At 37.9% G+C, this 14783-nt stretch overlaps 1 protein-coding gene across 1 annotated transcript; it reads right to left on the bottom strand.

Annotated features, from left to right (window-relative positions):
- Positions 1–1215: 1215 nt before the first annotated feature.
- Positions 1216–14511, bottom strand: TEX11 (testis expressed 11; the record flags this gene model as incomplete). Its single annotated transcript, XM_008940569.1, has 14 exons — positions 1216–1380; positions 3217–3337; positions 4330–4438; positions 5457–5606; positions 5802–5874; positions 6771–6884; positions 7433–7503; positions 9018–9104; positions 9993–10033; positions 10764–10817; positions 11476–11561; positions 12319–12443; positions 13530–13632; positions 14374–14511. Coding segments are annotated over 14 exons (1437 nt in total), but the record flags the coding sequence as incomplete, so codon positions are not given.
- Positions 14512–14783: the final 272 nt, after the last annotated feature.

Raw genomic sequence — 14783 nt, 5'->3', positions numbered from 1 at the left:
GCATGAGATTTGGAACTAAATGATCTTCAAGGTCCCCTCCAACCCATACCATTCTGTGATTCTGTGATTTTGTGATTGACAGAATGGTTGAGGTTGGAAGGGAGTGATCTCAACTCTTATCAACTGATATACTTAAAACAGTATAAAAGTTGCAACCAGCTCTTGATTAGTCAGCTCGCACATAAAAGAATGAATGACCACATACACCAGCCAGTCTGCACTGTGCTTCAGTCAAGGCATCAGCCAAAAACTGTAGAGAAGCTTCCTTGTGACAGAGCACGAAAAAGTGTCATTGCTTTCCACAGAGGTACTAGGCCTGAAACGTCTCCCTCATGGGAAGTAGCTCAGCTACACCTGAGAAGACAAGCTACAATGATTTTATTCACGTGAGCTTAAACCCTGTGTCGTGCGTTCAGCCAGGACAGGGTTAATGCTCACAAGCAACTGCAGCTGGGCGGGGCTGCAGGCAGGATAAACAACTGACCCAGCCAGTGAGAGATCTGATACCATGTGGCATCATGCCCTCTGTGAGGTTGAGGGGTTTTCGGAGAGGAGGGGTTTTTTAGCACGTGGCTGGAGCATTCTGATTCAGGTAAGAGTTTTATTATCATTTCTGAATATATTATTTCAGTGGTATTATCATTATTACTGTTGTCTCTCCTCTCTTTGTGTTTTCTATTAAACTACCCTTATCTCAACCCATATTGTTTTCATCCTGATTCTCCTCCTCTAACACGGGGCAGAGGAGGGGGGAGCACTGGGCAGTGGCTGCTGGTGTTTAGCTGCCAGCTGAGCTTAAACCAGGACACCACATTTATAAGGCACTAGACTGTACTAAAAACAAGCCTGAGACTATTTATACAACAGCTGATTTAAGTCAGTAGGTAGAGTACACTGATTTTAGTGAAAGCAGGCATGGTACAAGGGTTCTTCCATGGCCACCAAGAGTCCAAAGTTTATTTCCAGTCAGCCATTTACATGATCCTTCCAGTAACTATATTTATTTCAATAATACTTTCTATTGTCTAGCAAAACTTTTCTGACCTCACTTTGAAAACATCTTTTAGCACCAAGCTCCCCTAAAATATTTAGGTACTGTGCTTCTCCTGAAACTCTGTAAAGATCATCTGTAGTGGTTTCTTCACCCAGACCTGTATCTCAAATTTAGGCCAGACATCCAATTTCACATCCTCAAACCCAGCTGCTTACACTTACGTGGTTTTCATAGCTTTTCTTCAGAGATCCTAAGTGATTGAGGAAACGCATTCCTAATCCACACCACTGCTCAGCTTCCTTGTATTTACAAATGGTATACTGAAATATTCCTGTGTTCCAAGCTCTTGTCATCAACCAAAGGATCTCCATCTCTGGGTAAGCATCCTGCAGTAGCAAACAAGAAGCAGTACCTCATCAGAAAGCAGACTCTTCACTTTAAACCTGACAAGTCAAGAGTGCATTAGAGTTTAGTTTCAGAGTGGAAAACCATTTGTTCTTTTGTTTTTTTCCCTCATAAACAAAGGGCAATTCCCTCAGACCCATCCTGTACTTCACAGTTCATCTGCTCTACTGTCAAACAGCTTATTTCCAGTATGGGTAAGTCATGTTGCAATTACCTACTGGTATGTCAGAAAATACAGTTGTGGGGGACTGGAGGGGGTTGCAGAGTGGAAGCATGCTTTCCAACAGCCTATCTGCAGACAGGCTGAACTTGCTTGCTCTGGTACTTTCCAGTTCATCCAAACAGCACTGAATAGCAGGACATAGTTGCTCACTACAGATTAGAAGCAGCAGTTCTCAGGTCTTCAGAATTTCTCTATGAACTGTGGCAATGGCTCATGAGAGTGAGAGATGCCATTGTAACTGCAGAACAGAAGCCAGAGTACCCAAAAATACTTCAAACGGGCTGGGGGACTGATTCAGTTGGGGAATGGAAGGACAAACAATGACTTATTTGCCATGCAAATCTTTAGGGGGAGGATGGAAAGACTTCTTTCTCCTCTTTGATAGATACTTCTCATGCGAAGTAAGAGAGCCCACAGTGAATTTCTGAACTGCAGCATCCATCTCTGAATAGGAGGTATAAATCATGAGTAGTGTACCAGCCTTCTAACTGATAACATACTGATGGGATGTCCCAAAGGCCTTTTCCTAGCATGGAACCAATTAGTACTTGCTTCCACGAACAAGATTGCAAAAGAAGACCTTCTAGTACTGTGAAGTTTTGCTGTTTTAAGTATCAGTCCACATGAACATTTTATTTGTATCCCTCACTAAGAACATTATTCAAATTATAAATGAGAACTTAGGCAAAAGGCAGGCAAGACTGGGGACATTCTTTTTTGGGGAAGTCAGGAACAGCATATCTTTATGTCACTTTTTATAAAAGAAGAGACATTGAAATTGAACTAAAGAAACAGCTAGGCAATGGAACAAAGCTATGAAACATAGTATTGGCTTCATTAGTCCTGAGCAGAAATACTCTAATCTAATTTTTACCTGTAAAATTCTTAGTAAATGTCTGACTTCCTCAATACAGCTGCCTTTACTGTACAGCATTATGCTTCAGGCCTGAGAGGAGCAGCAGAAATGCTTACTGAGAGAAAGATTTTACTCTCCATATACCTGTCCTCACAGAAACAAGGCATGTAGTGCCCCAAGTACTGACAGTACTGGAATCTAGTTCTAGATCTTTTGGAAAAAATAGTAATGTAGTAAGTTCCCAAATATGTTTAATAAAACAGCTGAAAAAAAAAGCAACACTGGTACCCAAATTTTAGTCAGCTTTAAACTGATCTGAAAAAGTAATCTGCCTTTAAAAAAAAAAAACCAAAAACAACATATATATTCAACATAAGAATGTAGAAAGCAGGATAAAAAAAAAAAAACAAACCAACATATTTATTCAGCATAAGAATGTAGAAAGCAGGTGAACGAAAGATGGATGTTCTACCTCAGGATGTTCTAAAACAGGAACTGAAATTTTGGCCTTGAATGGCTCCAAAATAGCCCTTACAAAATCCAGAGAATTTCACAATTCATTCATAAATATCCAAGAGGCACTTATTCTGAGGTAATTTCAGTGTATCTTTTACTGAAGTTTTAGCTGCTCCACATATACCACTATCTAATGTTCAGTCTACTATTCTCAGTCTGATTAGAATTTTTTTTCAAATGTGCTCAGGATCATCTCCCAGTCTCATTTTCTGTTCAACTTACTGTGCTGCTGATTACACTCAGGGCATCTTCAAAGTAGTCCCATGCCTCCTGGAGTACAGAAGCATCCCAGTCTGTTAACCCAGTTGGCAAGGAAATATTAATCAGGCTATGCAAGCATTTGCTGAGAATTGAAACAGAGCAAAAAGAGGAAACATTAAATACCACATGCAAAACCAGCTACTTTTCAGTGTCAGCAGCACACTGACTTATGTCTCTGATCATCAGACAGATATGTCCACCTTGGTGCTTACTACACTCACATTCTTACAGCCAGAAACATACATTTTCCTAGTATCAGATCTCATCCATCCAAACTATGCAGAAAGAGACTCAAGAGCATTAAGTATTTCATTATTCTCATTGCTGGGCTCTAAAGTAACACAGAAAGACAGGCATACTTTCTATGGTGCTACACGTGACAGAGAGGAAAGTACCTTTTCTAACTTTACCAAGTGGTAGGCATATCCTCAGAAAATCTATAACAAATACATGGTTTCTGGAAACAGTCTTTCTAAGAAAGTGTGAAATGAGAAAGGCAGTATTAAGTTGCCTTTGCCTAGTGGTTACTGCAAGAAATGCTAACAGGAGGAAAAAAATCCTTTATGAGATACAAAGAAGAGAGAAGGACATACACCAGGTTATTTCTCAGACCCCATAAGGTACAGCTGCTAGACAGCTAGTCACCCAGCAAAATAAACCACCTATGTGCTATGGCATCAGATCACCTAGGACTCACAGTTTTCTTCCCAGCCCTTAATTTCTCTTCACTTCATTGTCTTTGAAAGACCTAGTTCACTACTGCAGGGTAATATTTGAAATTAACACCTTCCTCACAAAAAACACCCAGAGACCTCTTCTGGATCAAATTTTCGTTTTCCTTCCTCAATCAATTAATTTTTTGGAAATACAACTGTTTCAGAAAATATGCCAAGTGAGCAAATGGCAGTTAACACATCTATTAGACAGTCATAGGTGAGAGGTACATTGTCTGGTCAACAAAAAGTGGAACTTTGCACATAAACTAAAATCTACTTTTTTTCCAACTTGCAGGCTTTCTTCCCTGCCAGCATTTCCAGTGACAGGCTCATGACAAAGCTATGTGATAACACTAACCTAAATTTCACAGCATCGATGACAATCTGCTGTCTGTGAAGGTTTAGTGCACTCTTGAGAGCTTTCTTACACAGTATGGGATACCGAGCTGGAGATTCCATTGCTAATGCTTAAAAGCAAGAGAAAATAGTAATAAAGAAAGAAATTACTGGAGCCAGACCTCAATCTCATTGATCTCTACAATAAACTACAACATGTTGCCAGATCCCTGTAAGAAACAACTGAAAAGAACTTTGCCTGATGCCTGGGATGGTCACAAGCTACTGCTTCTGCACAATTTTCTTACTGTGTACATCATCAATGAGGCTACAAGGCAGAAGCATAGTGGAAAAATCTACATAATTTACAAGAACTCTCACTGCTGTTTATTTCCAGTGCAATAACCCAGAAATACTGGGGAGGTATCTACAGTAAAGAGTATTGGGGTTTTTTTGTCTCTTTGAACATGAAAATCTGGATGGAAAAACTAGACAGGAGTGGGATGTCACTATGGTCTTTCCAAGCCCAGGTGTGTACTCCCTCCAGAAAAAGGAGATAAGTAGGTGTTTATACAGTCCTTCACAATCCCCTCCAAAGATGTGCCATGGTAGCTCCAAATTTTACTCATCTTCCTTGGATCCTACTCCAGATTCTCAAGGAGGCATGACTAGAACTTTGTGATTAAATTATAGTACAGTACAGAGAGTGCTATTTACAAATTAACTACAATAACTTTAAGTTGAAACTGCATATCTATCCAAAGTCCACACCCTAAAACTTCTGCATTAGGGCACAAATCAGCTGGCCTAATTAGGGCACAACTTTCTGGCCTTTGCCATTTTGGAACTTGTAACAGTTTATCAGAATAACCTTTTCCAGACTCACAACCTATAAAAATATCTCAGAGTCTAGAAATGGAAGGATGCTGCAAATTTCTGGTACATCATCCATCTAATACAGTATTTCAAAATACAGATCTCCTAGCGTTGCTGAGATCCTAAGCACCTTTACTTCTGGACAAAATAGATATGGTTAGATCATTTATCATAATACATCATAATCATGGTCACTCCCAGTGAGCAGGAAAGAGCAACAAAAGCCATTTCTTATGACTTGAAGAACTATGAAAGTACAAATGCAGTCCTTACATGCAATGATTTCTAGCGTCTTGACCTCTATTTGTGGTTGCTCCCATACTGACTCCATGAGGTCATGAAGTGTTGGATCATTCAATTTGGATCTTGCTTCAAATTCATAAAGTAGCAACAAGGTGTCTGTTGGGTCTTTAGCAAAATCTCCTACAGAAGATACAGAATTGACTGTATGTAATGATTCATCTTCTTAAGGTCACATGCTGTACCATGAGGTATATTTTGCTTCCAACAAGTAGGAAAGCCATTAAGGTACTCAGAGTGGAGCAAGTGGAGCAGAGTGGAGCAAGTGGACCAAGCCTAAGACTTACATGTGCTGAACAGGAACACTCTGTGGCTTACCTGTGAATTTCAGAACGTCCCATATCTCCTTGCATGCCTGGAGATGTTGAAGGGCCCGAGTCAAAAGCTCTGTCTGTTTTTACAAATTTTAAGAAGCTATTTTTGTCACAGTTTTAAAAGCAAAAGGAATATACATATCATAGCTAACAAGATCTTTATACATAATTATAAAATAAATTAAGAATGTCTAATTATTACATCATCTACACCAGTTACATTTGTTCTGGGTTTTTTCTCTCTCTCTTTTCAAAGACCTCCACATCTCAGACAAAGCCTCTTGACACTGAACATTCCACTGGTCCAGAAAGAACCATATAGTTCCTATGGGACATCATTTATTTTAGCTCCCAAGCTTAACGTATTGCTGTTGACATTTTCAAACCACTAAATCCCACAACACAAACTGCTGTGCATTGCTCCCCACAAAATTGTTTCTACAACTATCACTGTACAGTAGACTTCTGTACTTCCTTCATAATGACTGTACAGTCTCCTTAGTATTCTTACCACAGCAAGTACAACACCCCAAAAAAGGATGTATGTATTTAAAAAAAAAAAAAATCACCAAAAAAGTGAACTTTATCACAACAATACTAGTAATTATTTTCAGCAACAGCATAATCCTGAAGATGCAGTAATTATCTGCCTGACTAACCAATGTTTAGCAGCAAACTCCTTACATTATATATAGGGTAGACTGAAATTCCTCTAAGAGAAGGTAGAGCCATGAACTTCTGGTGATACAAATCTGTTCAAATACACTGAAGTCAACAGAACTAGTTTATAAAAATAAACTATTTACAATTGTCTGCATAGCACTAGATGCATTGTTTCTAATTAACTATGAAAGATTCCCATCTTTACATTCTCAATATCCTATTCTGAGTGAAAAAACTAAGACTTCAAAATCAAAAGAAAAAAGATGCTAGACTGACACACACAGAATCTGTTAACAGAGCAACGTCCTACCTGTTCAGAGGGTGTTGCTTGTCTTCCCATTTCCAGATCAACTGCAGCTGCCATTAAAAGGCTTGTCTTCTGAGCAATTAGAACAGCTTTGTCAGAAGGACAAAACTGGGAGAACTGACAGCAAAATCAAGAAAAGGTAATGAAAATTCTGCCCCTATAAAGATTTGTTTATGAACAGAGGCTTTCTGAGTCTCCTCTATGACACTTCTAGTAACCTGTCACAAATAGTACACATTCATATATTCATTGCAGTTTTACTTGTACAGTTACACAAGAAGATTGTTTGAAGTGTTGGAGTCCCCTCTCTACAAACACATATAAAACTGACAGTGTTGGTAGAACTTCTATATGGAGACCAGGACTTGAGTACTTAACATGTTTGTTTTAATTATAAGTTCCCAAACATCAAAATCCATTTATTTTAGAAAGTACTCAGTGAAGTCTAAGTTTCTTATGACACATTTAAGCAACAGAATGTAAAGTATAACAATAATGCTTACATTTTGTATTACAAGCCAATCTCCTTCTGACAAAAGTGCTCCACCTTCAGAGCATACAAGCATGTCTCCAAGGAGATACCTGATACATGGATGTAACTTCTAACAGAACTACACAGATAACAATATTCCTTAATCAGAGATACTATTACCAGGTGTACGTACCTTGAAAGACAATAGAAAAAAATCCCTCATCTTTTCAGGGCAGCCCCTGAACTGTACAGCTAAGTTCCAAGCTAACAAAGACATAAAAAATGGTGATTAGACTAAAAATATTCAGTGTTATGGGTATACTCATCTAATGTATAGTAATAGGCAGTTCACATTCTACAATTCAATTTCTTACTCAAAATATCAACAGCTCATTTAACAACAGCAGGAAATACCACTATCAGTGATTTGTTAAAATAGCTTATCCATGTTTTCAAGTTTTGTCTTAGTAATTTAATCATAACCAAGTATGCATTCTACCACATACCCTACCAACAAGAGCATGAATTGGAAGAAGCATCTTCCTATGTTAATAAAACCAGTATCTGAATAAAGTATTGAACAATATTCCCAAGACATATTAAAAAAAGGGGAAAAAATCCCACAACATTGTGAAACATTCTCCATTCTACCCCAACAGGGTCAAGAACATGGCATGATGTGGTCTCACCAATGCAGAATAGAGGGGGAGGAGAACCTCTCTTGACCGACTAACCACACCCTTTCTAATGCACCCCAGGATGCCATTGGCCTTCTTGGCCACCAGGGCACATTGCTGGCTCATGGTCATCCTGCTGTCTACCAGGACCCCCAGGTCCCTTTCCCCTACACTGCTCTCCAGCAGGTCAGCCCCCAACCTGTACTGGTGCATGCAAATAAAATATTTTGTCTCCTCTATGCTCTGTTAGAAGCAAGAATCTTAAAAAAATGCTTCAGCCTCTTACCCCATGCTTACAATTTTTATTTACAGGCAGCAAACACACTGACTCTTTTACCAAAGCAGTGTAACAAAACTACTAAATAAGGACACAGAGACACACTAAGGATGGTGCCTAGGCCAGCTCCATGGGAGCTGCATCTCACACAGAAACACTACCTATGATAATGTTTGGCATTTATATTTCATACAGTGTAGTTCAAGGCAAAATCCAGGACTGTCAATTTAAAGAACTAATGCAGACAATCTAATCTGGCTGACAGAGGTAAGCTCATCCTGCACCAAAGACACCAGCACACTCATCTAAACTTCACAATTCTTATTTTGCCTACATGTGAACATGCATACTTAGGATCAGCAGCAAGGTGTTTTTATTGCTTAGCAGAATTTTTTTTCAGACATTGAAGAAAACCATTTTTTTTTCCTTTTTGCCTGATCTTAAATTTTATTTCTGTAATAGAGTCTTGGTAGTGAAGGGCTAACTAAGAGAAAAATGGTGACTCTGAAGAGTTGGACCATGGAGATACACAACAATTCCTGTAGTGAAGGGAATAATCTATCAGCTATCCCATCAGTCAAATAGACCTTGCATAAGTACTTGTTTGAGAACTGTCTTAACACATGAGCCACATGAGATAGTTTCAGAAGATACTAAATGCAGCAGCAGAACTTTAAAGTCTAGTTAAGGCAGCCAATGCCAAAGCTGACAATTTTTATAAATCTACTACAACTTTAAACACTTTTTCTTCCTGAAGAAAAGACGAAACTCTGGCTAAGTGGAGGTGGAGAGGATCCAGTTTGGATTTTGAGAGTGCAACCTACCAATTTTTCTAAACCAGTGAGCTTCAAGGGTCTTCATGTCCTCTGTAAATTTCTCTTCTGTGAAAGACTCAGCAATTCTTTTGTGAGCTGCAGAAAATGTGTTGTTCAATACATGAATAGCAATTCTGGAGCAGAATAAAACCAGTGCCAAGTCTGGTAACTACACTACAAAATAGAGTCTTCCAAAACTCTCATATAATTCTTTATTAAAAGTTCTTCTCACAACTTAAATCTAATATGCTTAACTAGTGGGGCTTATGAAGAACATCAAAAGGTGCCTCAAACAGCATTTTAGATAAGCTATGTAAGGCTGCCAACAAGCACTGCCTCTTCAAAGTTTACTGACACTGAAGCCATGGGGAGAGGAGTTTTACTTAATTTCACAAAAAGTTGAAGGTTTTTAAATTTAATAACAGTTTTGAAGCCTAGCTTCAAGGAACTTTAATTCTAGTCTTCATTCTTTTCTACTAGTTGCAGTAAGAATGGCTAGCGTGGAAAAAGCTCTACAATCTCATTAACTTTCTTGTCCAAGATAAGAAGAGAGGTGTAAATAAGATTTAGTGAAAATAAGTATTTCTTCTGATGGAGAAATGTCATCTCCTGTACCTTTTCTAAAGCAAACAAGACAGTTCTTTTTCAAAGGACAACACAATTTAAAAGTTAGAACAAATTTTGACAAGCCTCTCCTGTCTTTCAGCAATTTGCTATTACTCCTTGCAGCTTTCTAAGCCTTCCAGGGAAAAAAAAAAAAAAACCAAACCAACAGCATTAACTTAATTTTTGAAAATGCTCCCTTTTAAACAGCTAGAACAGCAAAGACCACGATTGGCATTTAATTAATGCTAATAGAAACTTACACTGTTAATTCAGTTTACAAAAGAGTCACTGACACTTGGTCAGTATGGGCATAATCATACCATAAAAATGTTCTCAGATGGAAGAACTACAAAAAATGTAAAAAAAACAAAAGCATACCAAAGGTCAAGTAAGTCAGCATAGAGTTGATATCTTCATCTCTAGAATGGAGCAAAAATTGTTTTAGAAATATTTGATTTACTTTCTTACAACACAACACATTATTTATACTGGAATACAGCATCTCCATAATTATGGTTATAATCATTCTTGCCCTGACAAACATCTCATGAGAAACATTAGAAAATTCCAACGTTTGAAGATGCAGGAGTACTGAAGGTCTGCAAAAAGTTTTATTGATCTGTGTTATGTGAAAGTCATTGTAGAAGGGCAGCAGATTTTCTCAGTTGTTGGGCTGCAGGTTAAACTTCCAACTCCACTGCCACTATGCTGTTTTCTTGACTGTCAAACTCCACCACTATAGTTCTCCTACTTCTAAGCCAACACAGCATTTGCAAAGTGGCTAGCAAGGGAGGTCCCACTCTGAAATTATCACTCAGAACTGAAAGATATCACAACCTAGTGCCAAAGTTAAAGAGGTTGTTTAGCTCACATTCCCTATCAAAAATACCTGGCAGTTTAAGACATTAATACAAGAGGAAAGCAAAAAGCAGATATTTGAATGAAAGGTTATACAAGTTGAAAAGATGTCACTACTAGTTCACTACACGATGTCATTAGTTCAAGTTGGGAAGCCATCTGAGTGGACTTTTTACTAGCATAGGTACTAACGTCCTGATTACTCTGCAAGGAAATAAGCCCAGCAAGAAAATATTACAACATTTCCAAAACATATACACCATAAGGAAATGGTTTTGCAAATGGACTCACCTGTTCTCTCCGTTTTCTGCCATGACCTTTGACAGCATAAGACGAATCAAACATCTACAGATGAGAAAAATAAAAAATGAAGAAACAAGAATTTTTTTTTTCCAGCAGTGTACTTTGTCCTAATTTTCAAGAAAGGTTCCCACTTTTCTTCTTCATGCTATCAGCTCATGGAACTCAAAGAATTCAAAGTGTCAAACTGAGAATAAGATTATACTATTTCCCATCCTATTGCCCTATTTTGTATATCACTTTGTTAAATCATGCAATAGCAAATAAATAAATATACTTTAACAAAGGCTTTAAGCAAATATTGGAATAAACACATCTGCCTATAAAAAACAGTATTTGTTTTTATAAACATGATGCAATACTTCAGCAAGAAGGATACCACTTCATCAGAGGATATAAACAAACTGGTATTTTCACAAATACCAGTTTTAATGAGATTGTTGCAATTTCATTTAAGTCACTGTTGCTCATCTGTTCAAATCACAATGTGGTCATAAAATTCAGAGCAATTAATACTATTTGTTTGGGAGATACTTGGAACATCTGTAGATGTGAAGAGTTCAGACTCGAGGTACATCTGCAGCACCAAAGACTGCTAATTAATCTCTCATCTACTGTTCTACATTTTCCTCAATACAATAAATTATTCTTGAAAGACACCAGAAAATTTTCTCTTTCCTTGTTAAATATCTTGAATTCTTACTTTAAAGCTGCAAATAATTGCCGGCAGTCTTGTAAATGTTCAGACAAATATTCCAAAGCTTTGATAGCCACTACTTGTTGTTCATTCTGAAAAGAAATGAAAACATATTTTGTATAAACTGCAGAACCTCAGTTGCCATAAAAAAAGAAAAAAAGCAACGGCATATTCCAAAAGTCCATGCAGTCTACTAGCAGTAAAAGGAACAAAGGACTCTGCACAGAATCAGTTCAGAGTCAAGAGAAATCCATAAGGACAGATCATATGATTTCATGCACAAAGAGCCTATAGCAAGAGCAGGATCAGTACAGGTTGGCAAGGCTTTGGTGCCTCACAGTGCTATGAACAAGACCCTAAAAGGCAACAGAATGTCTCTTCTAATTATGCCAACCTAATTGGCCAGTTCAGACATCACTCAAGTCACCAACCAAGAGACAAATAGGAGGGACCAGTGACTTTCCAGTCTTTCATCGTCGACTTATGTGTATTTTGTACACTGGTTCCCCCTAGTATGTCAAAGATCAAATCTCAGAGGCAGAAAAAGACAATATTTTGCAAAGGAGAATTTTGCAGAAATACTCCATGTCATTCCCAGATACTGACATTTGTAATTCAGAATCCTTTATTTTCCTGAAGAAATATTAAAAATTATTATTTCTGCATATGTGAAATTAATTTCTGCTTTGCATTACACAGTACATTTGAGTGAGACCTTGGTCACGGAAGCATGAAATACTTAGAAATGCATTAAATACATAGAAATATTAAAAGCAGGTAAAGTTACAGAGACTACAGATGTCCTACTTATATCAACAAAGGAAATTAAGACAATGTTATCTGTTCTACCTCTAAAGCAATTTGGGCTGCTAAACTCAGGAGGTTAGTGCCTGTATTTTCATCCACTCTCAGCTTGTCTTCATGTTGAGATGGCTTTTCCACTAGCTTCCCCATTTCAATAACTGCTTTCACAGCTGAAATATACATAGGGAAAAATTTTTTTTTTTAGAGAAGCAATTGGAAGGTGGAAAGTTCTACTGTTTTAATGAGGCTTTAGAAATTACTTATGAAAGGCTGTATTTTATTTTTTTTTAATATGAAAAACCAAGACAAAAAAAAAAATTACCATACCAGCATTTCTCCACAATTATGCATTTCTTCCCAGAGAGATGCCAAAATGCTTTTTCAATCTAGGTAAACAAGGATGCCATACAAATGAAACTATCTCACATACTTAATTTTGTTCTGCTAAATAACTGTTGCCAAAGACAGAAGACTTTCTCTAATACATTGTCTGGGAGTGATTCCAAGCTCCCACATCTTGGCTTATGCTAAGGGTGCTGCTGCTTTTGTTCACACTGTGCTGTGGTTCCATTCTAACATTATGTGAACAAATTATGCTGTCATTAAAAAGATGTATAGAGAACAAGTAATTGACACAGAACTCACTGGAAAATAAGCTCTGTGTGTTATTCTGATCTCTAAGTACATATAGACTCTATTTCACAAGCTTCATTACTTGAACTAAGAATCTCATTAAAATATGAAATAGCAGAACTTATTATAAAAAGAAGTCTACGGAGATGTGTTATTCTCTATGTCATCTCAGTAATTCATGTGTTTTCTGGTAACTTCAAGCTGTATTTGTCCAGAGAAATTAAGAGCAACAATAACAGTTCCATTAAGGCTCCTTTAGCTCAGTATCCTTTTTTTCTTATTGTACATGTAGACAAAAGAATATTAGTAAGTATACAATGATTCTCACCCTGGGATGCTATTACAGCTTCTCACCATTCTAAGATTTGAGACTTCCTAGACAGAGGCTCCATCCGGACAATACCAGATACGGCAGAGGACCCCACATCTGAGAATTTGTTTGCAAGATACAACACTCTGACAGTTTAAATCTACAGCCTGACAGTTTCAACGACTTTATAGATCCTTCTAGCTACCCCCTATTGTGTCTTTCTCAAGGTGAACAGACCAAATCTGCTTAGTATTTTCTAATGTACTTGGCAGTCCTGCTCCTTGTAGCGAACCCTTTATCTTTCAAGTTCTACCTTTATCAGTATCTTTCTCCATCACTGCAATCTTATAGACACTGAATTTACTAAAGATGCTGTTTGGATCACACCTCTCTGCTTCTTTAACTGCCTCTTTAGCCTGTTCACAGGAGAGATTGAAGGAAATCAGTACAATGACATCTTGAAATCAGTAATAGAATTTGCAATAGAAGAGAGCTAAAAAGATAGACAAAATGTTAATGGTTACATTGTTGATATTTATACAACTACCCAAGAAGTTTGGGTTGGAACCATCGTCCCTGAAAAGTAAAGTGACAAGAGCAGAAGATGGCACCAATGGTTGACAATGATCAGACTGAAAAAAAGCCAGGGCCTCAAAATTAGAGCTACAAAATCAGAGGGCAAGACAAGCCCTGAAAATGTTGAAAAAATTAAACTCCCTTCTGTCACTATAAACTGTGAAGTTTAACACCTCCAAACCAGAAGGCCCAGACAGGCAAAGCAGATGCTCTCTGCAGGGGTGAGGGCTAACACACGCATGGGAAGTTCCAGTGAGACATGTCAAACATTCTTCCTGCCAGGGCTCACCAGTCTTGAAGACAGGAGGACTTCCAATCTGAGAAGCAGCCTGATATACTTAGGAATGGTCTCACAACTTGGGACTGCTTCTGCCATTAGAATGACAGGCGACACCAAGAGGACCCCATACCAGCTAAGATGATGAACATCTTTCTGCGGATGATGCAAAATAGGCAAAAGACAGTGCCCCCTCTCAAAGCCAAAAAGGTACAGTAACAAATATGCAAATTAAGTCCAAATAACATAGGTACAAAAATAAAAACAATGCAAATAAATATGTATATGTACATATTATATATACCCTGTCGAATTGTTTCAGATGAAGATAGCAAGAAGCCATGTTCCTCTGCAGCTTAGCCAAGTTCTGATCTATCTGCCCAGGTGTGTAGAAGCTGACAGAATAATTGTACCAGTGAAGAGCTTCAGAATAACTTTTTGCCTAGGGAATTTAAAATAAATAAATAAACAAACCACAAAACAAACCAAACACCTCCCCATTTAGGTGATTAAACTGCCTGTGTTTTCCCAAATTAAAAAAAAAAAAAAAAAGTCATATGAAATGATGAAGCCCATGAAGCTGGTGAAGGGTCTGGGGAATGTCTTACGAGGAGCAGCTGAGGAACTGGGACTGTTTAGTGTGGAGGAGGATGAGGGAAGACCTTAGTGCACTCTATAACTAGGATGTTGTAGTGAGGTGGGCATTGGTCTCTT

This window comes from Merops nubicus, unplaced genomic scaffold (assembly GCF_000691845.1).
Source record: "Merops nubicus isolate BGI_N331 unplaced genomic scaffold, ASM69184v1 scaffold23585, whole genome shotgun sequence".
NCBI lineage: Eukaryota > Metazoa > Chordata > Aves > Coraciiformes > Meropidae > Merops > Merops nubicus.
The sequence above is the reverse complement of the archived record's forward strand: the minus strand, read 5'-3'. Positions and strand labels throughout refer to the sequence as shown.